Source organism: Dendrobates tinctorius, unplaced genomic scaffold (genome assembly GCF_039654945.1).
Source record: "Dendrobates tinctorius isolate UK_male_01 unplaced genomic scaffold, ASM3965494v1 ptg000138l, whole genome shotgun sequence".
Lineage (NCBI taxonomy): Eukaryota > Metazoa > Chordata > Amphibia > Anura > Dendrobatidae > Dendrobates > Dendrobates tinctorius.
The window spans coordinates 14,639,057-14,666,382 of record NW_027361806.1 but is presented as its reverse complement, the minus strand read 5'-3'; the positions used below and the strand labels follow the sequence as shown (position 1 = coordinate 14,666,382).

At 50.4% G+C, this 27,326-nt stretch overlaps 1 protein-coding gene across 8 annotated transcripts in view; it reads right to left on the bottom strand.

Annotated features, from left to right (window-relative positions):
- The window catches only part of LOC141048736 (phosphoglucomutase-1), a 115,980-nt gene that overhangs the window by 29,088 nt on the left and 59,566 nt on the right, over positions 1-27,326 (bottom strand). For 6 of the 8 annotated variants that reach the window (XM_073544665.1, XM_073544664.1, XM_073544660.1 and 3 more), the window contains one exon: positions 24,002-24,324. The exons of 1 other annotated variant lie outside the window; for it this stretch is intronic. In XM_073544665.1, the coding sequence (XP_073400766.1) occupies positions 24,250-24,324 (75 nt within the window). In that variant the 3' untranslated portion in view covers positions 24,002-24,249. Of the gene's footprint in view, positions 1-11,234; positions 11,687-24,001; positions 24,325-27,326 lie in introns of those variants that run through there. One more of the 8 variants, XM_073544666.1, reaches the window with a different exon arrangement.

Genomic DNA, 27,326 nt, shown 5'->3' with positions numbered 1-27,326 from the left:
CAGCTAAACAAACCTACTTCTCATCGCTCATATCCGCCCTGTCTCATAACCCTAAACAGCTATTCAACACCTTCAATTCTCTCCTCCGTCCCCCAGCATCTCCTCCCTCCCCACTCATCTCAGCTGAAGACTTTGCCTCATTTTTCAAGCAGAAGATTGACAACATCAGAGACAGTTTTGGTCAACAACCCCCAGAGCCCCTTCTCCCGTCTTCCCAGCCCTCCACCTCCAAAACCAACTTCTCCACAATTACAGAAGATCGACTCTCCACTCTCTCAAGATCACATCTCACCACTTGTGCACTTGACCCGATCCCTTCCCACTTCATCCCAAACCTCACCACAGTCTTCATCCCAACCCTAACCCATCTCTTCAACCTATCACTAACAACTGGTGTTTTCCCCTCAAGCTTTAAACATGCCTCAATCACACCTATCCTCAAAAAGCCCTCTCTTGACCCATCCTCTGTATCTAGCTATCGCCATATATCACTTCTCCCCTATGCCTCCAAGCTACTGGAACAACACGTCTACCTTGAACTGTCCTCCCATCTCTCTTCTTGCTCCCTCTTCGACCGCTTACAATCTGGCTTCCGGTCACACCACTCCACCGAAACTGCCCTTACTAAGGTCACCAATGACCTCTTAACCGCCAAGAGAAAGCGACACTACTCTGTCCTCCTCCTCCTGGACCTGTCGGCTGCCTTTGACACAGTGGACCATTCCCTACTATTACAGACCCTCTCATGCCTTGGCATCACAGACTTGGCCTTGCCCTGGATCTCATCATACCTAACAGACCGGACATTCAGCGTCTTCCACTCACACACCACCTCCTCACCTCACCCCCTATCTGTCGGAGTCCCACAAGGTTCAGTCCTAGGACCCCTGCTCTTCTCCATTTACACCTTTGGCCTGGGACAGCTTATAGAATCTCATGGCTTTCAGTATCATCTCTATGCTGATGACACACAGATCTACATCTCTGGACCAGATATCACCTCCCTGCTAACCAGAATCCCTCAATGTCTGTCCACTATTTCATCCTTCTTCTCTACCAGATTTCTGAAACTTAACATGGACAAAACAGAATTCATCATCTTTCCCCCATCTCACGTGACCACCCCAATGAACCTATCCATTACAGTAAATGGCTGCCCACTCTCCCCAGTCCCACAAGCTCGCTGCCTCGGGGTAATCCTTGATGCTGATCTCTCCTTCAAACCACATATCCAAGCCCTTTCCACTTCCTGCCGACTTCAACTCAAAAATATTTCACGAATCCGTTCATTCCTCAACCAAGAATCTGCAAAAACCCTAGTCCATGCCCTCATTATCTCTCGCCTTGACTACTGCAACCTCCTGCTCAGTGGCCTCCCCTCGAACACTCTCGCACCCCTCCAATCTATTCTAAACTCCGCTGCCCGACTAATACACCTGTCCCCCCGCTATTCCCCAGCTTCTCCCCTCTGTCAATCCCTTCACTGGCTCCCCATTGCCCAGAGACTCCAGTACAAAACCCTAACCATGACATACAAAGCCATCCACAACCTGTCTCCTCCATACATCTGTGACCTTGTCTCCTGGTACTTCCCTGCACGCAACCTCCGATCCTCACAAGATCTCCTTCTTTACTCCCTTCTTATCTCCTCTTCCCACAATCGCATACAAGATTTCTCTCGTGCATCACCCCTACTCTGGAACTCTCTACCACAACATATCAGACTCTCACCTACCATCGCAACCTTCAAAAAGAGCCTGAAGACCCACCTCTTCCGACAAGCCTATAACCTGCAGTAACCACCGATCGACCAAACCGCTGCATGACCAGCTCTACCCTCGCCTACTGTATTTTCACCCATCCCTTGTAGATTGTGAGCCTTCGCGGGCAGGGTCCTCTCTCCTCCTGTACCAGTTATGACTTGTATTGTTCAACATTATTGTACTTGTTTTTATGTATACCCCTCCCTACATGTAAAGCGCCATGGAATAAATGGCGCTATAACAATAAATAATAATAATAATACTTCGCCCCCCAAAAATTGATCGAATATCAAAGGTTCGAACAACACCTTTAAAAAAATGCAGAAACCCCCTTTAATCATTATATATTAACAAGGTCTGAAACTTTCTAAAATGCTGTGTTCCAATTCTGCACGATTCTCAGGATCTCCAGGAGCAAAAACAATTTTTTAGAATCTGGTATGTAGCACAGAGCTAATATGTTTCACAGCTGAAGGTTTGTTAGAGTGTATCCAGCCTTGACAATCCTACACACATCAGGGGCACAAATCTCTCTCCTGTCCTGGCAGTTAGCTACAATGTGTCAGTCTGGACTGTTCCGACCACAACGGATACTACGTTCTCAGTATCGGCCAGCACGGCTGTAACCTCTCAATGTTTCTATCCGCCGATAGCGGCAGAAATGGTGAAAATGCTGATATGGGGACACAACATTGTATCTGGATTATCAGACGTATTATTTCAGTAGGTCAGAATGACTGAGAATGAATAGTAACCCTTAAGCCCCCATTACACACGGCGAGATCGCTAGCGATATCGCTGAAGCGACGATTTTGTGACGCAACAGCGACATCGCTAGCGATCTCGCTAAGTGTGACACGCGGAAACGACCGGCTCCCTGCTGCGATGTCGCTGATCGTGCGCGAACGTTCACGATCATTTTTTGATCGCTGGCGTCACGCTGACCAGCATGCATCGCAGTGTTTGACGCCCCTTAACGACGAGCGACCTCGTTGGCGACTCCGAACTCATATAGATAGCGCTGAAGGACGCCTATTCAAAGTCTGAATCGCTATTATAGACAGTGTGTGACACGGTACCAACGATCGCTGTGGTCGTTAGTGACATCGCTGATGCGTCGTTATGAAGATCGGCCTGTATGACTGCTTACTAGCGATGCACAAACGATCTTAGCCAGATCGTATCGTTGTCGGAATCGTTGGTGCGTCGCTACGTGTAACGGTACCCTTATGGTTAGTGAATTAATGTCCCGTGGCTGCCGTTTGTTGACTGGCTGCCGATTACCTATTGTTTCTGTCCTAGTATTGTAGTCTTGGTATTGTTCTACCATCTTTGGGAAACAAACGCACAATGTTTGAATGTTTGTAAATAATGTCGATTTGCTCTGCAAATATGAAGGACAATGTATGCATGGCTCCAACTGAAGAAATCCAGAGCGGCCTCACTGACAATCACAGATCCCTCAAAGACGTCGAAAGAATCCAGGTTGGGACAATCGGGTCACCTGGCCTCGTACATCAATGGACTGTCAGCTTCCTAAGCTTGTCGTTCCCTCCTCTCTGTGGAGCCACTGGTGGAGGTACTCGGCCCTGGAAGCAGCTCTAAACCTGGAGAGTCAGCAGAAGGGCGAGACTGTCACCTGCACCATCTTGGGTATTTGCTGGGACTGTTCTATATGTTATTGTGTGCTGGGGGTTCAATAAATTATTGCCACACTGTTTTACCTTCACCCTCTGTTATCTGACTAGTGTTCTTCCCACGGGGAGAGAGAGCGGCAGAACACTCCTCAATGGTATGAGCCCTGGTCCACACAGTCCAGCGGACGAGACCACCCACTGACCCTACGTCTCCACAGCTCAGGAATAGGGGACGCAGGATATGGAGAAGCTTGTCAAACTTGGGCCTCCCCCAACTTCTCTAAAAGGAGGACCATTTAAAGGGATTGTCCGTTTTTCATCTGCCAACATCTGTGACAGGGCCACATTAAAGAGATCATTTTCTTTTCTTTTTTTTAACAAAATGAAAAACTGGGAGCAAATAGAGAACCGTTACTTTCCTGCTAATACCCCTGTCGCTCCAGCGCCACATCTACGCCTCGTAGTGCGGGCGTTTTCATACAGGGTTGCAGTTATGAAATCACATCTACGACAAGTGACCGCTGCAGTCAATCACTATTCTCAGAAGTGATGCTGAAGTAGATGCTCCAGCACCGCTAAGGTCAGTGATTGGCTGCAGCGGTCACATTTATTACATGGAGCGCCACCACTGCAGCCTTAAAAGACAGTAGGGAGCAGGAGTGCTGTAGCTACAGGTGATCTAATAGATTATATTAAAGAAATAAAGGGTTACAAAAAAACAGTAAGTTATCTTCTATCCATGGACCCCCGAGACCCTGAGAATGGGGCTCTGTCACCCAGAAATCAGGCTCTGCAGAGCCCCATCTTGAATGGAGCTGAGGTGTCCATGCTCGATTGCACTTCACTGCCTATGTGGCCGACAGAGAGGGTTAATATGAGCACCATGCGATCCAATAATGGCAGCGCTCTGCAGGGCCCGATTCCTGGGTTGCGGAGCCTTAATACTGGGATTAGAATGTCAGCAATCAGCAAGTTATCATGTGGATAGGGAATAAGTTACTATTCAAGCAAAATCTTTATTATCCTGTCTGTTCCACAAATATTTACTGTCAAAAGACAACCCCTTTAAGCCATTAGTACGAGGCTGACCGGTGGTCTCATAGCGGACAGTGGCTCTTTTTGGACACCCGCAGTTTACATGCACTACCCAGGGATCCCCCAATCTCCTCCTCCCTCCATTATCCAGAATGGAAAGAGCGGCTCATTGACCGGACCCCTTCCATTACTCTAACGCTGGGTTCATATACCCTAAAACACAGCTGTAATACCAATACCGCAAGAGGTTCTGCAGCTCCACAAACCATATTGGGGCCCTGATGTAATCAGGTCTGAGTGATGAAGCTACAGATCAGACCCTACAATGGATCCTCTGGATCTTCATGGCCTGGAGTAGGACTTTTCCTAAAAAACATTCATGTAAAGAGGTCACACCCGGTGATTCATCAGATGAACATGAAGGAGCGGCAGCGACATTTGTACAAATGCCAAACCCTATTACCACCGCACGTGTGTACAGAGCCGGGACACCACAGCTAGTGGCCGTTCTGTGGTACTGCAGCTCAGCTCTTACTGAAGCATTCGTATCTGAGCTGCAGTACCTGAGAACGGTCACTAGTGTGCTGTTCAGACTGCTCCCACCACAAACAGCTGGTCGGTGCCGGTACCAAGTGATGGACTCCCCTGAACCGATCCTGAGGACCTGTGCTGGGGATGGGTCCTCAATATATAAGTCCTGGACATCCCCTGGGGCAGAACTGCACATTACCCCTGTAAAATACTCTGTGATCTCCTAACACTGAACTAAGGCCTTACAAGACAGGAGATCGCAGCTGTCAGTCACCCAGAGTCCCACCACAATCAGCAGTATAAGGGGGACAGAGTCGGGGATACTCTCCCACCCGATCTGGAGACATATCTGTAAGGAGGAGCAGTAGCGGAGACACCAGTACATGGTAGTCCAGAGTGTTCGGCTTTATTGCCCCACGTCCAGCCATCGCTCCACCCCGATCAGTCGGGAGGGATCCCTGGAGGTACAGTAACGGAGGATGGCCCCAATAATTCCGCTCCATCAATACAGCCGCATTGCTACTGCCGCCTCGGAGGCGTCCTTGTCTCATCCATCTCAAAGCGAATTAAGGCTTATTCACACACAGTGCTTTTGGTGCGTTTTTTCATGTAACAAGAAAAAAAACGCTGTATTTTACAGAAGAGCCGGAGGATTTCCAAAATCTCATTCACACGGTGCATTTTTCCATTGCGTTTTTCTGACCTGTGATGCGGGGTGTAACAGCCGGTCAGCTCCTCCAGTGGTTTTACTGCGCTATTTCTATATGGAGATAAAAATGGGATAACAAGAATACTGTGCCATTTCTGACCATAGCCGGAGTTTTTCATGTAGAGAAATAAAAATAATAATCTTTTAATAAAAAACCTACGTGTGTGCAGAACCTTAAAACATGTCTACCTCTCTGATGATAACTGGTGCAGGCGCCCCCATAAATCGAAGCCGTCAGACCCCCAGTAAATGGGGCATTGACAGCGATACGGTAGAGGATCGATGTGCACGGTTCTTAGAGAGGGTCTGGACGCGGACCCTCGTCTGGAGCGGTCAGTGGAGGCGGCTCCTCACACCTCTCGGAAGAGACGCGAGAGACATTCAGGAAAGAGTCTTTTCAAAAACGAACAGAGGACAAAGCGAGGCCTCATGCCAAACCCGGGCGCCGAGAGCACAGAGGCGGGGGACACAGGGCGGCAGCACAGCCTCCGTCCACAAATACTGTGCCATTCTGTGACGTTACGCCTATGCCACAATGGCGACATGTGGTGCGACACTGAAATCGCAGCGACTTCTTACAGTGCAACATAACGCAGAGTCGCTAATTTTTCCAAGCGTGCCGGATATTCTGACGCTGGTTGCACGTCGCACCCGACTCACTTGCCAGAAACTTCAGGGCAAGACGGAGGAGAAGTTTACGACACAAATGTCTGTTGTGTAACTTTTCAGAAAACTTTAGTTCAAGCGACACATCGCCGTGAAGCCCCAGCCTAAGGGCTCGCTCACACAAGCGCATTCATCGGCCGAGTGCTAGGTGAGGTTTTACCGGACAGCACTCGGCCCAATGTTATACTATGGGGCGGTGCAGCGCTGCGATTATTTTCTCAAGCTGATGTGTGCTACCAGTGGCAAATCGGATTGCACTCACCAGCACAAGTCTATGGGTGTGTGGAAAACATCGGACGGCACTCGGATGTCATCCGTGTGCAGTCAATCTTATGAGGACGCAAACAACGGAGAAGATAGAGAAGAGAAGATGGCGACATTATGTGCTCTGTCTTGTCCGCGCCTGTGCTGGGATTCTGTAATGAGAGAGAATAGGATCACAATAAATGAGCGAATATACGCCAGTGTGACTGCGGCCTAAAGCGTACAATCTGATATGTCAAAAACACAACACTCACATTCATGTCACGTGTACCTCCCATGCATAGGTCACGCAGATGTACAAGTGTGAGACGAGCGTAAGGAAAATGTTCTGGGGTTATCGGCCGCTTTATAAGGGTCAGTTCACACTATGCGTTTTTTCAGCTTTTTATTCTGCAGAAAACCCGATCTCTTGACAGGAAATAAACTGCAGAAAAAAAGCGTGTCTTCCTTGCAGTTTTCTTGTAGTTTTGATGTAGTTTCCGCGGCGGTTTTGGCATGCTAGATTTGTCTCTTGTGCATGCTGATAAAGTTTAGTATTCAAAAAATAAAAGTCCTATTCCAAAGAATGAGGTTTTGGCCCAAAAAACGCTGCAAAACCTGACACCTGCATTTTTGGTGCGTTTTTTCACCACTCATACAAGTCAATAGGAGAAAAACACACACAAAAAAAAAAAAAAAACGCTGAAAGTAGTGACATGCTCTATGTCCGAAAAACCAGGCAAAGAACAAAATCCTGATGACAAAAAAAGTGTGTGCGTGAGATTTCTGAAATCTCATAGGCTTTGCTGGTGATGGAAAAGCAGCTGAAAATTAGCAAAAAAACGCATAAAAAAAACGCCCAGTGTGAACTGAGCCTAAATCAGGGCAATCACAGCGGCCGTCTATCGCTGCAATATTGTGATCCATGAAATGGGACATAACTGAGGATGCTGAGCGCTAATCCCTTTCATTTATGGCCCAATGGACGACGTGGGAATTGGCTCGTGAGCACTAGGACATGGGCTGCGATCCTGACGAGCCGTTAGAGGGGCCATATAACAAGTGCATTACTAGAGGGAGGAAGTTCCCCAAGTGTCGGTCACATCCCCACCCGCCGACATCAACTGCACATTGTGGTGAACTCTTGCTACATTGTTACTATGTGGCCACACAGACGATGCCTATTGGGAAAGGCAGCCGTGCCACAGAACCGGCCCCTGGCACAGGTGACCCCGTATACTGAAGTCAAGAAGTAAAAACAAACGCCCGTAATGCGGCTCCATTTACCTTTTCGTTATGTCCGCTTTCCGATCACTGCAGATTTAGACACTGTATTCCCTAGAATGTTTCAATTTGCACCCAAAAAATGTATCATCTTGCACATATTATGGGTTTTAGACTTTTTTTTATGCAACACCTGTCTTCATCTCAAACTGGCCCTACTGTGCTCCTCTTGGGGGTTTACTCCCCTACAGCCCACCGACACGCTCCTCGCCCCTCACACAGTCTCATCACACAGAAAGACTGGCACCAAACTGCTTGTAACTCGCCGCTCTCTGGGCCCCCGTAACTGGGGCGGCGTTCAGCGCCACGTCGCTCGGCAGCACGTCACCGCCAGTGCGGACACCTCCACCATGAGGGTCTGATGACGCTGCCGAGTATACAGCTCAGAGTACAGCAGGCCCCGATCTAATGGCCATGGCAATGGTCTATGGCCAATGGCCAGAGCCCTGGGATCCTCCTACCTCCTGCCGGCATCCCCGCTGCCCACCCTGATTAACAGGCGTGCATTGCAACATAATGCCGTCACACTGGGCATAAAGATCAGCAGGGGCGCCGGTGATGCCAGAAGGACGTTTTCTGGGCTCTGTCCTTGCAGCCACAGACAACTGACGTGACTACTGGACCGGCTCCTGCTTATCTTTTTGCTCAACTCTAACAACCAACCAAGATGTTACACGTGAAGCACTTAAAGGGATCGTCCAGGACTTTGAAACTGTTGACACATCCTTAAGAGAGAAAAGTCAGCAATATCGAATCAGTGAGGGTCCGACACCCACCAACAAGGAGGTCCAGATCAATATGGCTGCTTAGCTCCGATGCATTTTTGTTCCTGGCATAATGTGTATGTGACACAAACCACCTAAACCCTGGACAGACCAAGTGCCCCCTGCACGGCTGCACCCCTCCAGGCACCGATGACTTGTCTCCAAACCTCCAGACCTCAATCCAATCGATTAGAGATGTGCTGGAGAAACAAGTCCGATCAATGGAGGCAGCACAGAGCAATGCCCAGGTCTTACAGGATCTGCTGCCGGCAGGACACCTTCAGGGGAGGGGGCTCGTGGCGTCCATGTCTTGATGGGTTCACGAGGGGGAGCGACACAACATTAGGCGTTTTAATGTTACGGCTGATAAATTTCGATCTTCCAGCCTTCATTTCATTCATTTCTCATCTATTCCGTTTCTATTTAAAGGGCCTGCGGTTATCACTGACATACAATCACAGGCGGCTGTAAGCGCACACTCCTGCCCGGATTCCTGAAAGGTCACTTTAAATGTCAAAGGTCACATGATGCCAAGGTGACCAAGATCATGCTGTCTGGCCGACTGCAAGGAATCAGCTGTTCCCCTGCGGCAGATGCTTCTTTATGGGCCCCGTGGTTCGTCCTACCAGGGGGTAATGATCTGTACAGAAAAGGCGGGAGGGGCAGATATAGCGGTCAGATCGGTAATGACCGCCCGATGTGAGACGTCACAGCCAAAGTCGTCAGAAAGGAGGGATGCAGAGAACTAGAGGCCGTGGTACTACAGGTCTCAGCAATACAGGTGCCACAATGATGTAATGCCCTATGTAATGTCCAGTGACATGCAGCATATTGCACCCCTAATGTCACAGGGCCTGAAGGACTCTGCACCCCAATATAAGCTCTTCTGCAGAACATTGCACCCACATCTGGACCTGCAGAACACTAAAGCTCAGCTTGACCTCCAATCCCTACTGATCAACATTCTAATACACCCCAACGCCTACAGACCAGTATACTACTGCTTCACCGGCCCGCAGCCTCCTGCGCCGCGGCATCCCCCGGCCCGCAGACTATGTGCCCCATAATAATTGCTTTCTACATTGCAATCTATCATGGGTGTTCCTCCCGCTCCCCCTCCTCCCTGCAGCACATCGCTCCCCCTCCTCCCCGCAGCACATCGCTCCCCCTCCTCCCCGCAGCACATCGCTCCCCCTCCTCCCCGCAGCACATCGCTCCCCCTCCTCCCCGCAGCACATCGCTCCCCCTCCTCCCCGCAGCACATCGCTCCCCCTCCTCCCCGCAGCACATCGCTCCCCCTCCTCCCCGCAGCACATCGCTCCCCCTCCTCCCCGCAGCACATCGCTCCCCCTCCTCCCCGCAGCACATCGCTCCCCCTCCTCCCCGCAGCACATCGCTCCCCCTCCTCCCCGCAGCACATCGCTCCCCCTCCTCCCCGCAGCACATCGCTCCCCCTCCTCCCCGCAGCACATCGCTCCCCCTCCTCCCCGCAGCACATCGCTCCCCCTCCTCCCTGCAGCACATCGCTCCCCCTCCTCCCTGCAGCACATCGCTCCCCCTCCTCCCTGCAGCACATCGCTCCCCCTCCTCCCTGCAGCACATCGCTCCCCCTCCTCCCTGCAGCACATCGCTCCCCCTCCTCCCTGCAGCACATCGCTCCCCCTCCTCCCTGCAGCACATCGCTCCCCCTCCTCCCTGCAGCACATCGCTCCCCCTCCTCCCTGCAGCACATCGCTCCCCCTCCTCCCTGCAGCACATCGCTCCCCCTCCTCCCTGCAGCACATCGCTCCCCCTCCTCCCTGCAGCACATCGCTCCCCCTCCTCCCTGCAGCACATCGCTCCCCCTCCTCCCTGCAGCACATCGCTCCCCCTCCTCCCTGCAGCACATCGCTCCCCCTCCTCCCTGCAGCACATCGCTCCCCCTCCTCCCTGCAGCACATCGCTCCCCCTCCTCCCTGCAGCACATCGCTCCCCCTCCTCCCTGCAGCACATCGCTCCCCCTCCCTGCAGCACATCGCTCCCCCTCCTCGCAGCACATCGCTCCCCCTCCTCTCTACAGCACATCGCTCCCCCTCCTCTCTACAGCACATCGCTCCCCCTCCTCTCTACAGCACATCGCTCCCCCTCCTCTCTACAGCACATCGCTCCCCCTCCTCTCTACAGCACATCGCTCCCCCTCCTCTCTACAGCACATCGCTCCCCCTCCTCTCTACAGCACATCGCTCCCCCTCCTCTCTACAGCACATCGCTCCCCCTCCTCTCTACAGCACATCGCTCCCCCTCCTCTCTACAGCACATCGCTCCCCCTCCTCTCTACAGCACATTACTCCCCCTCTCTGCAGCACATCGCTCCCCCTCCTCCTCCTCTCTGCAGCCCATCGCTCCCCCTCCTCGCAGCCCATCGCTCCCCCTCCTCCTCCTCTCTGCAGCACATCGCTCCCCCTCCTCCTCCTCTCTGCAGCACATCGCTCCCCTCTCTGCAGCACATCGCTCCCCTCTCTGCAGCACATCGCTCCCCTCTCTGCAGCACATCGCTCCCCTCTCTGCAGCACATCGCTCCCCTCTCTGCAGCACATCGCTCCCCTCTCTGCAGACCACTCACCCCGTTGGCTGCAGCGATCTGGATGATGAGCTGAATCGCCTCCGCATTGTAGAAGCGGCCGTCGCCCCCGACCACCAGCGCCCCCTCCGGCCGCTCCCCGGGCTCGGTGCAGGAGATGATGCTCTGGATGAAGTTCTGCGCGTAGTTCGGGCTCTTCTGGAACACGGTGACCCGCTTCCGGAGGCCGCTGGTGCCCGGCTTCTGGTCCGGGTAAGCCTTGGTCTTCACTACCTGGATGTTCACCATTGTGCTCTGCCGGGAAGGACGAGGCTGCGCCGGAGACCTCAGTGTGTGCGCACAGGCCGCTCCGTGCACGGGGAGGGACCGGAGCCAATGACAGCCAGTGCCCGGTGTCGGAGCTGTCAGTGCGGGGCAGCCCGGCCCTCCTCACCGCCCAATCAATGGCGTCAGCCCGCCCACTGCCCGGAATCACGTCCGCATGTGTAGACGTGCGAGTGTTGCTGGCAGCTGTTGCCCACAGCAACCTATCAGCTCACGGCTTTCATTATCATGACAAGAAAGCTGAAATTTGGTTGGTTGTTGGCAGCTGTTGACCACATCAACCAATCAGCTCACTGCTTTCATTTTCAAAACATGAAAGCTGGAATTTGATTGGTTGCTATGCTCAATTGTTCCTGGTCCTTAAAAAAACAAACCCTACAAATCTCAGGATGACTTCCTGATCGGAGTTGTAGATTCTGAAGAGCTGCAAAGCTATAAACAAAAGTGCACATATACATCAGTCTGCCATAACATTAAAGGGGTTATACATTTGTAAAAAAAAATTATATACAAGGGGCTGAGATGAGAGATATACTGCAGGATTGGGCTGTATACAGGGGACTGAGTGGAGAGATATAATGCAGGACGGAGCTGTATACAGGGGACTGAGTGGAGAGATATACTGCAGGATGGAGCTGTATACAGGGGACTGAGTGGAGAGATATAATGCAGGATGGAGCTGTATACAGGGGACTGAGTGGAGAGATATAATGCAGGATGGAGCTGTATACAGGGGGCTGAGTGGAGAGATATACTGCAGGATGGAGCTGTATACAGGGGCTGAGAGGAGAGATATAATGCAGGATGGAGCTGTATACAGGGGGCTGAGTGGAGAGATATACTGCAGGATGGAGCTGTATAATAGAGGCTGAGTGGAGAGATATACTGCAGGACGGAGCTGTATACAGGGGCTGAGAGGAGAGATATAATGCAGGATGGAGCTGTATACAGGGGGCTGAGTGGAGAGATATACTGCAGGATGGAGCTGTATAATAGAGGCTGAGTGGAGAGATATACTGCAGGATGGGGCTGTATACAGGGGACTGAGAGGAGAGATATAATGCAGGATGGAGCTGTATACAGGGGGCTGAGTGGAGAGATATACTGCAGGATGGAGCTGTATACAGGGGACTGAGTGGAGAGATATAATGCAGGATGGAGCTGTATACAGGGGGCTGAGTGGAGAGATATAATGCAGGATGGAGCTGTATACAGGGGGCTGAGTGGAGAGATATACTGCAGGATGGAGCTGTATACAGGGGACTGAGTGGAGAGATATAATGCAGGATGGAGCTGTATACAGGGGGCTGAGTGGAGAGATATACTGCAGGATGGAGCTGTATAATAGAGGCTGAGTGGAGAGATATACTGCAGGATGGGGCTGTATACAGGGGACTGAGAGGAGAGATATAATGCAGGATGGAGCTGTATACAGGGGGCTGAGTGGAGAGATATACTGCAGGATGGAGCTGTATACAGGGGACTGAGTGGAGAGATATAATGCAGGATGGAGCTGTATACAGGGGGCTGAGTGGAGAGATATAATGCAGGATGGAGCTGTATACAGGGGGCTGAGTGGAGAGATATACTGCAGGATGGAGCTGTATACAGGGGACTGAGTGGAGAGATATAATGCAGGATGGAGCTGTATACAGGGGGCTGAGTGGAGAGATATAATGCAGGATGGAGCTGTATACAGGGGGCTGAGTGGAGAGATATAATGCAGGATGGAGCTGTAGACAGGTGGCTGCGTGGAGAGATATAATGCAGGATTGGGCTGTATACTAGGGGCTGAGTGGAGAGATATAATGTAGGATTGGGCTGTATACTAGGGGCTGAGTGGAGAGATATACTGCAGGATTGGGCTGTATACTAGGGGCTGAGTGGAGAGATATACTGCAGGATGGGGCTGTATACAGGGAACTGAGAGGAGAGATATACTGCAGGACGGAGCTGTATACAGGGGACTGAGAGGAGAGATATACTGCAGGATGGGGCTGTATACAGGCGGCTGAGTGGAGAGATATAATGCAGAATTGGGCTGTATACTAGGGGAAGAGTGGAGAGATATAATGCAGGATTGGGCTGTATACTAGGGGCTGAGTGGAGAGATATAATGCAGGATTGGGCTGTATACTAGGGGCTGAGTAGAGAGATATAACGCAGGATGGGGCTGTATACAGGGGACTGAGAGGAGAGATATACTGCAGGATGGAGCTGTATACAGGGGGCTGAGTGGAGAGATATAATGCAGGATTGGGCTGTATACTAGGGGCTGAGTGGAGAGATATAATGCAGGATTGGGCTGTATACTAGGGGCTGAGTGGAGAGATATAATGCAGGATTGGGCTGTATACTAGGGGCTGAGTAGAGAGATATACTGCAGGATGGGGCTGTATACAGGGGACTGAGAGGAGGGATATACTGCAGGATGGGGCTGTATACAGGCGGCTGAGTGGAGAGATATAATGCAGAATTGGGCTGTATACTAGGGGCTGAGTGGAGAGATATAATGCAGGATTGGGCTGTATACTAGGGGCTGAGTGGAGAGATATAATGCAGGATTGGGCTGTATACTAGGGGCTGAGTAGAGAGATATACTGCAGGATGGAGCTGTATACAGGGGACTGAGAGGAGGGATATACTGCAGGATGGGGCTGTATACAGGCGGCTGAGTGGAGAGATATAATGCAGAATTGGGCTGTATACTAGGGGCTGAGTGGAGAGATATAATGCAGGATTGGGCTGTATACTAGGGGCTGAGTGGAGAGATATAATGCAGGATTGGGCTGTATACTAGGGGCTGAGTAGAGAGATATACTGCAGGATGGGGCTGTATACAGGGGACTGAGAGGAGAGATATACTGCAGGATGGAGCTGTATACAGGGGGCTGAGTGGAGAGATATAATGCAGGATTGGGCTGTATACTAGGGGCTGAGTGGAGAGATATAATGCAGGATTGGGCTGTATACAGGGGTCTAAGGGCTCATACTCACTTGTGAGAGACTCGCACGATTCTCGATTTCATGCGAGTCTCTCGCATGGAAACCCGGCACTGCCGCCGGCACTCGGGAGCGGAGTGTGCAGCTGCATAGAAATACATGTAGACGCACGCTCCGGTCCCAATGACAGCGGCAGTGCCAAGCTTTCATGCGAGAGACTCGCACGAGAATCTTGCAAGTCTCTCGCAAGTGAGTATGAGCCCTAAGAGAAGGGATAAACTGCAGGATGTGGCTGTAGACAGGGAGCTGTATACTGGGGTCTAAGGCTAGTTTCACACGTGTTCTTGGGCGCAGCGCAGGGCCGTCGCTAAGCCCCGCCCCCTCCGGTCAGTTCCTCCTCTGATCGCATGAGGCTGCTTGCGATCAGTGTATCCTATATTTAGCGTTGGCTATGCTGATCGTGCGCTGGTCTGACTTTGCTGGCGCTGCGCCCTTTTGGCGCTGCGCCCAGCGCACAAAAACGAGCTGTGTTGCATTTTTGTGCTCTGGGCGCAGCGCCAAAAGGGCGCAGTGCCAGCAAAATCAGACCAGCGCACAATCAGCATAGCCAACGCTAAATATAGGATACGCTGATCGCATGCAGCCTCATGCGATCAGTGGAGGAACTGACCGGAGGGGGTGCGGCCGGGGGCGAGGCTTAGCGGCGGCCCTGCGCTGTGCCCAAAACGAGAGTGTGAAACTAGCCTAAGAGAAGAGATATTCTGCAGGATGGGACTGAGAGGAGAGATATACTGCAGGATGGGGCTGTATACATGGGCCGAGAGGCGATATATCCTGCAGGATGGGGCTGTATGTAGAGGAGAGATATACTGCATACTGCAAAATGATGCTGCATACTGGGGGCTGTGAGCAGAGATAAACTGCAGGATGGGGTTGTATATAGAAGCACTGGGAAGAGAGATGTACTGCAGAATTGGCAGTATACAGAGGATTAAGAGGAGTGATATATTACATGGTGGGGCTTTATACAAAGATATGGGGGTATATACTCTGTGAGAATCATGTGGGAATAGTGGATGAGGGCAGGTATATCTCGCCCAGATTCCTTTCCTATGTGGCCTAGTCTGGTCAGTATCGCACCTGCTTACTAATGGATAATGGGAGGTGGATATAAAAGGATGCCAGGTGGTTGTGTGAGTGTCTCAGCCTGGGAACACAGAGAGCCTGTCTGTGTGAGAGACACACATGAGTGAAAGCAGTGCCCACTGCAACTGTGGTTTGGCTGGACGGGAGAAGCCCGCCAGTTGGTAGTTAGGTTGTCCATTGTTTAGTTAGTGCCGGACAGGCAAGGATTTGTTTTATGTTTTATTTCCTTTTGCATTGCTTTCACTATTAATAAACCTGACCCAGGGTCAGTTACACCCGAATCCCACCTCTGCGCCTGAGTTTCATGCGGAACGCACGTGACCTTTGACCCCAGCAAAGGCGACCCCGGAGTGTTTTATCACATTGTGGTGGAGAACGCGGGCATCACGTTGCAAGCATGAGCATGGAGGACGCGGTGAAAGAGCTGGTACAGTCCACCGTCGTCCAGCAAGAAGCTAATCGGGTGATGATGGCCCAGCTGAAGGAGTTGGTGGACATGACAGTTACCGATCGTTCGCTTCTCCAGCAGGTGGCGCAGCGCTTCGCAAGCTTACCTGAGGTTAACCTGGAAGCCGAGTCGAGAGTGATTCACGTGAGTCGGTACTGGCAGAAGATGACGACCGAAGATGACGTCGAGGCATACCTGACCAACGTTTGAACGGACGGCGGTGAGAGAAAAATGGCCGAAGGCACGATGGGCCGGCCTGATTGCCCCGTTTCTTTCCGGTGAGGCCCAAAAGGCTTATTATGACTTAGAGCCTGAAGCCGCGCAGGACTTTGACAAATTGAAAGCCGAGATCTTGGCCCGGCTGGGAGTGACGACCGCTGTCCGTGCACAGAGAGTGCATCATTGGACTTATCAGCCGGATAAACCACCGCGGTCCCAGATGTTTGACCTGATCCACGTGACGAAGAAGTGGCTACAACCCGATGTGTTGACAGCGCCAGAGATAATCCAGAGAGTCGTCATGGACAAGTACCTGAGAGCTCTACCGCCAGCCCTGAGGAAGTGGGTAAGCCATGGAAATCCTACGACGGCAGATCAATTGGTGGATCTGGTTGAACGTTACTCCGTGGCGGAAGGATTCCGAGACAACGCTACCCCACCTCGTTCTTCATCATCTCCACGTGGAACCGGTAAGACTGTTCCAGGGAGTAGGGGAGATGGAAAAATCCCTAAGACAGTTGGGGAGGAAAACGGGACTGCCCGCACTGTGAGGCCGAGAGTAACGAACTATGGTCTAAGCAAGGGGCCCGTTAGGTGTTTCCGCTGCCAAGAGATGGGACATATTGCTGCGAACTGTCCGGTCACTACTGAACCCATGCAGTGCGACGTCACAGACTCTAAAAACCGCATGTCTATGGTTGCACGGGTAGTGAGTGTGAATGCCGGTCAAAAGGATGTGGAAAAACACTTGTGTGATTTAACTGTTGATGGCAAAAATGTGGTGGCATTGTTAGACTCGGGAAGTGTGGTGACTCTGGTGAAGGCCAGTCTGGTGTCAGCCCCGACTGGACCATCAGACAAATTTTCTGTAACGTGTGTGCATGGAGACACCTGTTCGTACCTCACCACGGTCATATGTATTACTACTTCCTATGGGTCTGTGCAACATAAAGTGGGACTTGTCCCGGCGTTATTGCATGATGTTATCCTGGGCCGGGATTTTCCCCACTTCTGGCAATTGTGGGAGAATCAGTTGATGCCCTCGGGTAATAGGGTAAATGATTCTTCTCCCAGGGAGCGTGTGGGTCCCGAACCCCTGGAAGAGGTCTCCCTGGAAGACTCGGGGGAAGAGTCTGCGGGAAATGACCTGCAGTTCCCGTTTTCAGTCATGGCGGGTGATAATGAGGAGACCGGGGAAGAGGAGGAGGCTGACAGCCGTCCACCTCCCCGTTTGCCGGATTTAGAAGTTCAGAAAGATGACTTCCAAAGCGAGCAAATAAAGGATCCTACCCTTTCTCAGGCTAGGACAAATGTAAAAGTGATAAATGGGGTACCCGTAGAACCTGGCTATAGGCTGGCATATCCTTACATGGTTCTGGAGAATGATTTACTCTATCAGATAGAGAAAAAGGGGGAAGATAAGGTGCAACTATTAGTCGTGCCAAAACCCTACCGGCGGCAGGTGCTGGACCTGGCCCACGGACATGTGATGGGAGGTCACCTGGGAGTCCAGAAAACCACCGAAAGGATATTACACTGTTTTGTTTGGCCAGGCATGCATCATGATATTCGTGTATATTGCGAGTCTTGTCCTGACTGCCAAGCCTCTGCACCTAAGCCCCGGTTCTGTAGCCCTTTGGTACCCCTACCTATTATTGAAGTCCCGTTTGAGAGGATTGGGATGGATTTAGTTGGGCCCCTTCCACGGTCTGCACGTGGACACCAACATATCCTGGTCATCTAGGATTATGCCACTCGTTACCCGGAGGCCATCCCTTTGCGTAACACGGCCACCAAGACGATTGCCAAGGAGCTGGTGCATGTGTTTAGTCGGGTCGGTATACCAAAACAGATACTCACCGACCAGGGGACCCCCTTTATGTCCAGGGTAATGAAGGAGCTCTGCCGATTGTTACAAATCGAACCGTTACGCACATCCGTGTATCACCCTCAAACAGACGGGTTGGTTGAACGGTTCAATAAAACTCTGAAGCAGATGCTGAGAAAGGTGATAGACAAGGATGGGAAGAACTGGGACTATTTACTTCCGTATTTGCTTTTTGCCATCAGGGAAGTACCCCAGACTTCCACGGGATTCTCACCTTTCGAGTTATTGTACGCCCGACGTCCTCGCGGACTGTTAGACGTTGCAAAAGAAACCTGGGAGGGTCAGGTCACTCCATTTAAAACAGTGATAGATCACGTCACACAAATGCAGGACCGTATTGCGGCTGTTATGCCTATAGTCAAAGAACACATGATACAGGCTCAAGGAGCCCAAAAAAGAATCTATGATAGGGGCGCCAAGATCCATACGTTTGCACCCGGAGATAGGGTGTTGATCCTGGTCCCCACGGTGGACAGTAAGTTCCTGGCAAAGTGGCAGGGCCCCTTTGAGATCAAGGAAAGAGTTGGTGAAGTAAATTACAAAGTATACCAGGCAGGTAAACGGAAACCTGAACAGATTTATCATGTAAATCTGATAAAGCCCTGGAAGGATCGGTCTGCCTTGTCAGCGGAGCTGGCCCGTCCCGTCTGCTCACATACCGTACCGGAGGTACGGGTTGCCGAGACTCTCTCGGAGCGGCAAAAGACTGAGGTCAGGCAGTTTTTACTTCACAACCAAAAGTTTTTCTCAGAAAAACCCGGGCAGACTACGCTAATGAAACATGACATTAACGGAACCTGGTGTCACAGTTCACGTAAAGCCCTACCGAATCCCGGAAGCGCGCAGTGAAGCCGTTTCCCGAGAAGTGAAGGCAATGTTAGAGTTAGGAGTCATTGAGGAATCGCACAGTGCGTGGTCCAGCCCGATTGTGCTAATTCCTAAACCGGACGGCACCATCCGGTTCTGCAATGACTTCAGGAAACTGAATGCGGTCTCAAAATTTGATGCCTACCCTATGCCCCGGGTCGACGAGTTAATAGATCGGTTAGGAAAAGCCCGGTATATTACGACCCTAGACCTAACAAAGGGGTATTGGCAGATCCCTCTGGCGGAGGCTGCCAGAGAAAAGACGGCATTTGCTACTCCGGAAGGTCTATTTCAGTATGTGTATATGCCGTTTGGACTGCACGGAGCACCGGCGATCTTCCAGAGACTGATGGATCGAGTCCTGAGGCCGCATAGGCGGTACGCTTCGGCCTATTTGAATGACATTGTCATTTACAGCTTGGACTGGGAGACTCATCTCCAGAAAGTACAAGCTGTGATTGACGACCTGTGGGAGGCAGGTCTAACCGCGAACCCCAAGAAATGTCACATCGGGCTAGAAGAAGCCCGGTATTTGGGGTATGTAATTGGGAGAGGTGTTGTTAAACCCCAGGTTGATAAGATTCAGGCGGTTCAGGACTGGCCGCAACCTGTCAACAAGAAGCAGGTGCAAGCCTTCCTGGGGATCGCCGGCTATTATCGCCGGTTCATACCCAATTTTGCAGCCATCGCTACCCCCCTGACGGATCTTACAAAAGGGAAAGACTCCGTCATGATTAAATGGAGTTTAGCGGCTGAAGAAGCCTTCCATAGCCTAAAACGGGCACTTTGCTCTCAGCCCGTACTGGTGACTCCGGACTTCCGCAGCGAGTTTGTGGTACAAACGGATACCTCTGATACCGGTATCGGGGCTGTACTCTCACAAGTGAGGGACGGAGTGGAACACCCAGTCCTCTATCTCAGCAGGAAGCTGAAAAAACACGAGCAAAGGTATGCAGTCGTGGAAAAAGAGTGCCTAGCCATTAAGTGGGCTCTAGAGGCCCTCAAATATTACCTGGTGGGCCGAAAGTTCAGGCTGATCACTGACCATGCCCCTCTCAAGTGGATGCACTTGAACAAGGAACGGAATAGTCGGGTGACCCGGTGGTTCCTTGCCCTGCAGGCCTACACTTTTACGGTGTAGCACCGCCCAGGGGTACAGATGGGGAATGCAGATGCCCTGTCCCGAGTGCACTGTTTGGCGGGTGTCATTGCTCGACCGGAGTGGTCTGAGCAGAGGGGGGGGGATATGTGAGAATCATGTGGGAATAGTGGATGAGGGCAGGTATATCTCGCCCAGATTCCTTTCCTATGTGGCCTAGTCTGGTCAGTATCGCACCTGCTTACTAATGGATAATGGGAGGTGGATATAAAAGGATGCCAGGTGGTTGTGTGAGTGTCTCAGCCTGGGAACACAGAGAGCCTGTCTGTGTGAGAGACACACGTGAGTGAGAGCAGTGCCCACTGCAACTGTGGTTTGGCTGGACGGGAGAAGCCCGCCAGTTGGTAGTTAGGTTGTCCATTGTTTAGTTAGTGCCGGACAGGCAAGGATTTGTTTTATGTTTTATTTCCTTTTGCATTGCTTTCACTATTAATAAACCTGACCCAGGGTCAGTTACACCCGAATCCCACCTCTGCACCTGAGTTTCATGCGGAACGCACGTGACCTTTGACCCCAGCAAAGGCGACCCCGGAGTGTTTTATCACAACTCGTATATACTTCAAGATTAAATGTACAAAGAGATCTGAGAAGATATCCTGCAGGATGGACTATAAACAGGGGTCTGAGGAGATATACTGCAGGATGGGGCTGTAAACAGGGGTTGAGATTAGAGATATAATGCAGGATGGGGCTGGCTGGATATAAGCTCTGAGAGGAGAAATATACTGCAGGATGGGCCTGAGAGAAAAGATATACTGCAGGATGGGGCTGTATACAAGGGCCTGAGAGAAGAGACATACTGCAGGATGGGGCTGTATACAGGGAGTTGACAGTAGAGACATACTGCAGGAATGGATTGTAGAAAGAGAGGCTGAGAGGAGAGATGTACAGCAGTAGGGGCTGGAAACAAGTGACTGAGAGGAAAGAAATACTGCAGGATAGGATGTATACAGGAGGCTGAGATTGGATATAGAGGGGATGAGAAAAGAGAGTGCAGTATACAGGGGGCTAAGAAAAGAGATATATTGCAGGATGAGGCTTTATAAAGGGAGCCAAGAGGACAAAAAAACTGAATGATTGGTTACATACAGGGGCCTGAGGAGATATACTGCAAAATGGGCTGTATACAGGGTCCTGAGAAGATATACAGGAATTAACAGGAGAGATATACTGCAGGATGAAGCTGTATACAGGGGACTGGAAGGTGTGATATACTGCAGGATGGGGCTGTATACAGGGGGCTAAGAGGAGTGATATATTGCAGGATGGGGCTGATAAAGTGATATACCGCAACATGGGGCTATATAAAAGAGGCCTGAGAGAAGACATATACTACAGGATGGGGTTGTATATAGAGACATAAAGGAGAGATATACTATAGGATGGGCTGTATACACAGGGGACATTCAGCTATGAGAAGCTGTATGCACAGAGGGGCAGAAGGAGTTAAAAAAAAAAACAAAAAAGGTACAATGACAGATAATTATGTTCGTCTTAGTCACTATATTAACAATAAGTATGAATTTACGGTGATTTTTGAACAATAATGCGGTTGTGGGAATAACCCTTTAACTACTGACAGCATCAGGTTGGCGCCGTTATACTGATTACAATGATGATGATGGTGATGACATCCGTCTTGTGGTTATGTAATCTTTATTTACGGATGAATACCTAGTCAGAGCACCACCTGAAGACCCCGGAGGCTGCCCCGGAGCATGAGCATATCACTAACTCAAAACTGAAAATATAGATTAAAGAACCACAAGATGGATTTCATCACCAGGCATCATTGCAATCAGTATAACAGCGCCGAGCTGACACTGTCTGTAGGTTACTGAGCACAATCCTGCTGACAGGTTCCCTTTAATATTACATTCTAGTTGCTGATTCAGTCCCATTGCATCTCTGTATAACATCCGGCCCCCCGCCATTCCGTGTGACAGATCGGCCGGTGGTGCAGAGCTCACTGATACCAGCGCAGTTCTGTAATAGGAGCCAACGGGATAACATGACATTTCTTCACTCATGAATCTTCTCCATTACCTGTGAGTGATATTATTGAGAAGTGTAGGAACTGCAGCAACTCGGTCACGAGGAAGAGACCCCATAACATTACAGAGTGGGGGGGCCGAGTGCTGAGGAGCAGAGGGCAGAAAAGTCACCGACGTTCTGCTGACCCCATAACTGCAGAGTCCATACCTCCTCAGGTATAACATCAGCACAAACACAGCGCCCCCTGCTGGGAGCTTCATGGCCATGCAGCTGCATGCAGCCGTACATCACCAAGCACAATGCCGAGCGTCGGATGAAGTGGTGTAAAGCCGCCACCACTGGACTCTGGAGGAGACGTGCTCTGTGTAGTGATGGATCACACTTCTCTATCTGTGCCTAATGGAGGATTCTGGGTTTGGGGATTCCAGGAGGACGTTACCCCCGGCAGCATTGTGCCCGCTGTACAGATGTTGGAGAGGAAAAACGCTATGGACTTGTTGCCAGGGGGCGGCCTCAGCCTCGGCCTCTTAGCTCCAGTGATGTTCGGAAATCTTTAACTTCAGCAAAAAACATTGTAGCTTCAGCTTTGTGGGAACAGTTTGGGGGAAGACTCTTCTCTGTCCACCATGATTGTGCCCAGTGCACATGGTCCATACAGATATGGAGGGGAGAACATGAGCGGCCGCACAGAGCCCGGACCTCTGCCCCATCCTATAATGGAGATTGTGAGCCCGGATTTCCCCCAAGAACGGCCACTGCACAGTGCAGGAGCCACCAGCAGCGGAGCCCGGTCCCAACCGATCTGATATTGATGACCTATTATATGCCCTTCATAGACATCTATCATTAACCCTTCTCCCGCCTCAGATGCCGGCATACACAGCGCCATCTATAATAATGCAGCGATATCACTCTCCCGGCACACCTGCATTAAGCAGAATGGCACTCTGGCCCGATGCTCCATCTATGATGCTCTCCACCACATTCTCCATAGGTGGCATGGATCCACTTCATGTGTCTTCCCTTAGCACTGGCAAGAGTCTACAACCTATGCTGCCGACCTTGGTTGCCTTTATCACCATCTTTATGTTCTGGCGGAGGCCAATACTTATACAAATAATTGAAATGTGCTGTGCGATACAATATTTCTGATTTCTACAGGCCTCCATGGGCTGTAGAAACGCGTGAGCCTGATCCGGGCAGATCCTCCTGCACAGATGACATTTATCTGAGGGGATTCTTTTACACACAGAGAGCAGAGGTCACCGCCGGCAAAAATAGCAGCGGCCCTGCTGGCCGTGACCTTATAGGAGGTTACACAAATAATATGGGTTTAACCAAAAGTTCTGTACATTGCAAATCCTAAAAAGCAAGCCCCGAATTACAGCGGGGACCACAGGCACGTTACCGCCTCCGCACAACTGCAGGGACATACAGAACCCCGGACAGATCACTGGCACCGAAACACTCAAAATTGGGGATTTGACCATAATTCATCCCATTCCTGCAAGTCGCACTTGGATTTCCCCTCTTATCTCAGGCCGCCGGACCCCCTTCTGCCTTTACAATGTGACTCCTGAGTGGGTATATGTCCAAGTGCTCCCTCTGCTGGACAAGGCAAGGACTTTCCGGTGATGAGGTTATTTCCTCCGTCCTGGAGATCTCTGCAGTGTCTGACCCAAAGTCCAGGCGCATCAGGCATCTGAATAGGTCAGGACGACCCCTCGGCCCGATTCCCTAAATGTCTGGCTTCAGGTTTTCTGCTCATCTAAACATGCTTCATAGGAGACCAACTTTTACTGCTTTATTAACCCCTTAAACACTGAGCGATTTTTTTTTATTTTTTTTTAACACTTTGATACATAGTGAAAAAAGGGAAAAGCAAAATGAATAAAAATCACACTAGGCGGTACATTTATAATAAATATGTGATAACAGAAGTATTGAAAAAAAGTTGGCACTTTTATATTGATTCAAAATTTTGGCACCAGAAATATTATTTATAATATCTTCTCATAAAGGCGGACTGGTGACCTCCGGATTGGTCACCTCCGCCCGTGGCTCGGCTTCACGACAGGACATTGTGCACACAGTTATATAGCCACTCCTGCTTCTCATTCGCAGCCATGACATGCTGAGATACCTGAGGACAGAAAGGCAGCATGTTAGTACACACGGATTCCCATAGGCCTCTGTGATGTCACAGGAGAGCAGCAACAGGTTGTCTAGCAATGGGGCCATTTTTTTTTTTAATTTCTTACTTATCTGCATGTATTTCGGACTAAAAATAATCAATTTTTGCAGTTGAGTTCAAGTAAGAATTTTGCACCGTTTGCTGTTGTGAATTCCCTTGCTCAGACTTCTGAGCTGGAGCCTCCTCTGCTCCCTCTGGTGGTTACTGGGAGTAGTGGAGCTGGCCAGGTTGATGGAAGTTTCCCACCTGACGACGATAATTGGGAACCTGGGATTACCTGGCTGGGAGCATATAATTGAGCAGGCTGCCCCTGGTGGTTGCTGGTGATTTTCTCCCTGTGCATTTGGAGTTCTTTTGTCCCCTGCCTGATCTGCATGGTTCAGTTAAGTGATTCTTTTGCTAATCCTTTGCATCTAATTTGGTTGTACCTTTGTTTGCTTTCTGCTTTGCTGCTAGGGTTCAGCGTACTCCCTGCTGGGGGCAGCGCTGGGCCCCACTCCATATGTTACAGCTTGTGTCAGTTTGTTCAGTTCCCTGATATATTGGTATCTTTTTGCTTTGCTTCCAGTTCACACCAGAGTGCTGATATAGTGGGGGAGAGGTTGTGTGGCCTCAGGATTTTGGAATATCAGATGTGTTGGATTTTTCAGGGTTTTTACGTGATTGCAGATAGTATCTTTTCTGTCCTGTCCTATATAGACAGCTTGGGCCCCACAATTTGCTCAGTCTATTTTTCTGCCTGTGTTTGTGCTTCATCTTATCTCGCCGACAATATATGTTTGGGGCTATCTATTTCTTTGGGGATCTGCTCGGGGCAGTTTAGATTTCACCTTTCTGGCTTTAGGCTTAGTTAGTTCTCCGGCTGTGCCGAGGGGTCTAGGGCTTCGTAGGAACGCTCCACGGCTACTGCTAGTTGTGTTGATGGGATCAGGGGTCTGCAGTCCGCTCAGTTACCAACCTCTCTGGTTTCCTGGTGGCTTGGCCTATTCCTGCCATCCTCCTCAGTGACCCATTCATAACAGTTTGCCTTCTTCAGCCTACGTGTTGCATAACGAGTTCACTGAGAATAAGCAAGCTCGTTCTGATCTCTGTATCTCTTATTCTCTGTCTTTTTCTGAGCTCCTCTCAGCTGATTAATAACCACAGACCACAGCAAAGTTGAATTTCGAGAGAAATGGCGAGTCTGCAAAAGCTAAACTGCGACAAAGTTTTAATGAAGCCCAATTGCAAAAATAACTCCAAATACATGCATTTAAGTACAAAAAATAATAATTACCCCCAATGATGGAGGCTATGTACCCACGTAGCGTTTTCAAGCGTTTTTTTCTGAGCAGAAACGCTTGCCCTTGCCAGGGAAAACGCATGCGCTTTTTGAAATGCGTTTTTGACGCGATTGTCAAGCGTTTGACATGCGTTTTCCTATGCGTTTTTGCAATTACTGTGTATGTATGCGGAATCGCATGCGATTCCGCACAATTAATGAACATGCTGCGTTTTTTCCGCTAAGCGTTTCCACAGTGGAAAAAACGCACCATTAGCACAACATGTGCGTTTTCCATTCTATTACATTAGATGCTTTTCTTAAGCGTTTCCGCAGCAGAAACGCTTGTCTAAAAGCGCCGCGGAAACGCTTAACCCCTTCACGACCAGTGACACAGCGTATGCGTCATGAAAGTCGGTGCCATTCCGACCAATGACGCATACCCTGTGTCATGACTTCAAAGCCCCCCTGCGGGTCGGGTGACCTAGCTCACGGAAAGGTCACCCGACCCGCAGATACAGGGGGCTTTGTACTTCACGGGGGGGTGTGGCTTCGCCCCCACGTGGCTATGATCGCTCTGATTGGCTGTTAAAAGTGAAACAGCCAATCAGAGCTATAGTAATATTTCATCAATGAAAATTGATGAAATATTACAATCCAGCCATGTCCGACGCTGCTGTAGCATCGGACATGGCTGGTGACACCGATCCGACCCCTCCCCCCGCCACTGAATGACAGCGGCGATATGCCGCCGCTGTGATCATCTGCCCCCGCCCGCCTTCCCTCCGCTCCCCCGACTTCCGATCGCCCCCCCTCCCACCCCCCGGTACTCACCGAGTGCCGCTATGGCTCCCGGTGTCCCGCGGTCCCGGACCATGGGCGCCGCCATATTGGAAAATGGCGGGCGCATGCGCAGTGCGCCCGCCTGCTGCAATTTCCTTTCATTCATTTTGATCACTGTGATAAACTCTCACAGTGATCAAAATAGAATGAAAAGTAAATAAACCCCCCGATTATCACCCCCATAGGCAGGATCAACTAATAAAATAAAGAAATTATTTTTATATTTTTATTTTTCCATTAGGGTTAGGGTTGGAAATAGGGTTAGGGTTGGAAATAGGGTTAGGGTTGGAATTAGGGTTAGGCTTGTGGTTAGGGTTAGGGTTGGGATTAGGGTTAGGGATGTTGGGGTTAGGGCTGTGGTTAGGGATGTGTAGGGGTTAGGGTTGAAGTTAGAATTGAGGGGTTTCCACTGTTTAGGCACATCACGCGGGTCTCCAAAAACGCGACATGGTGCAACCATTGATTCCAGCCAATTTTGCGTTCAAAAAGTCAAATGGTGCTCCCTCCCTTCCAAGCCCCGACGTGTGTCCAAACAGTGGTTTACCCCAACATATGGGGGTATCAGCGTACTCAGGAAAAATTGCACAACAACTTTGGGGGTCTAATTTCTCCTGGTACCCTTGGGAAAATAAAAAATTGGGGGCTAAAATATTATTTTTGTGGAAAAAATTTTTTTTTTTGATTTTCACGTCTCTGCGTTATAAACTTCTGTGAAGCACTTGGGGGTTCAAAGTGCTCACCAGGCATCGAGATAAGTTTCTTGGGGGGTCTAGTTTCCAAAATGGGGTCACTTGTGGTGGGTTTCTATTGTTTATGCACATCAGGGGCTCTGCAAACGTAACGACGA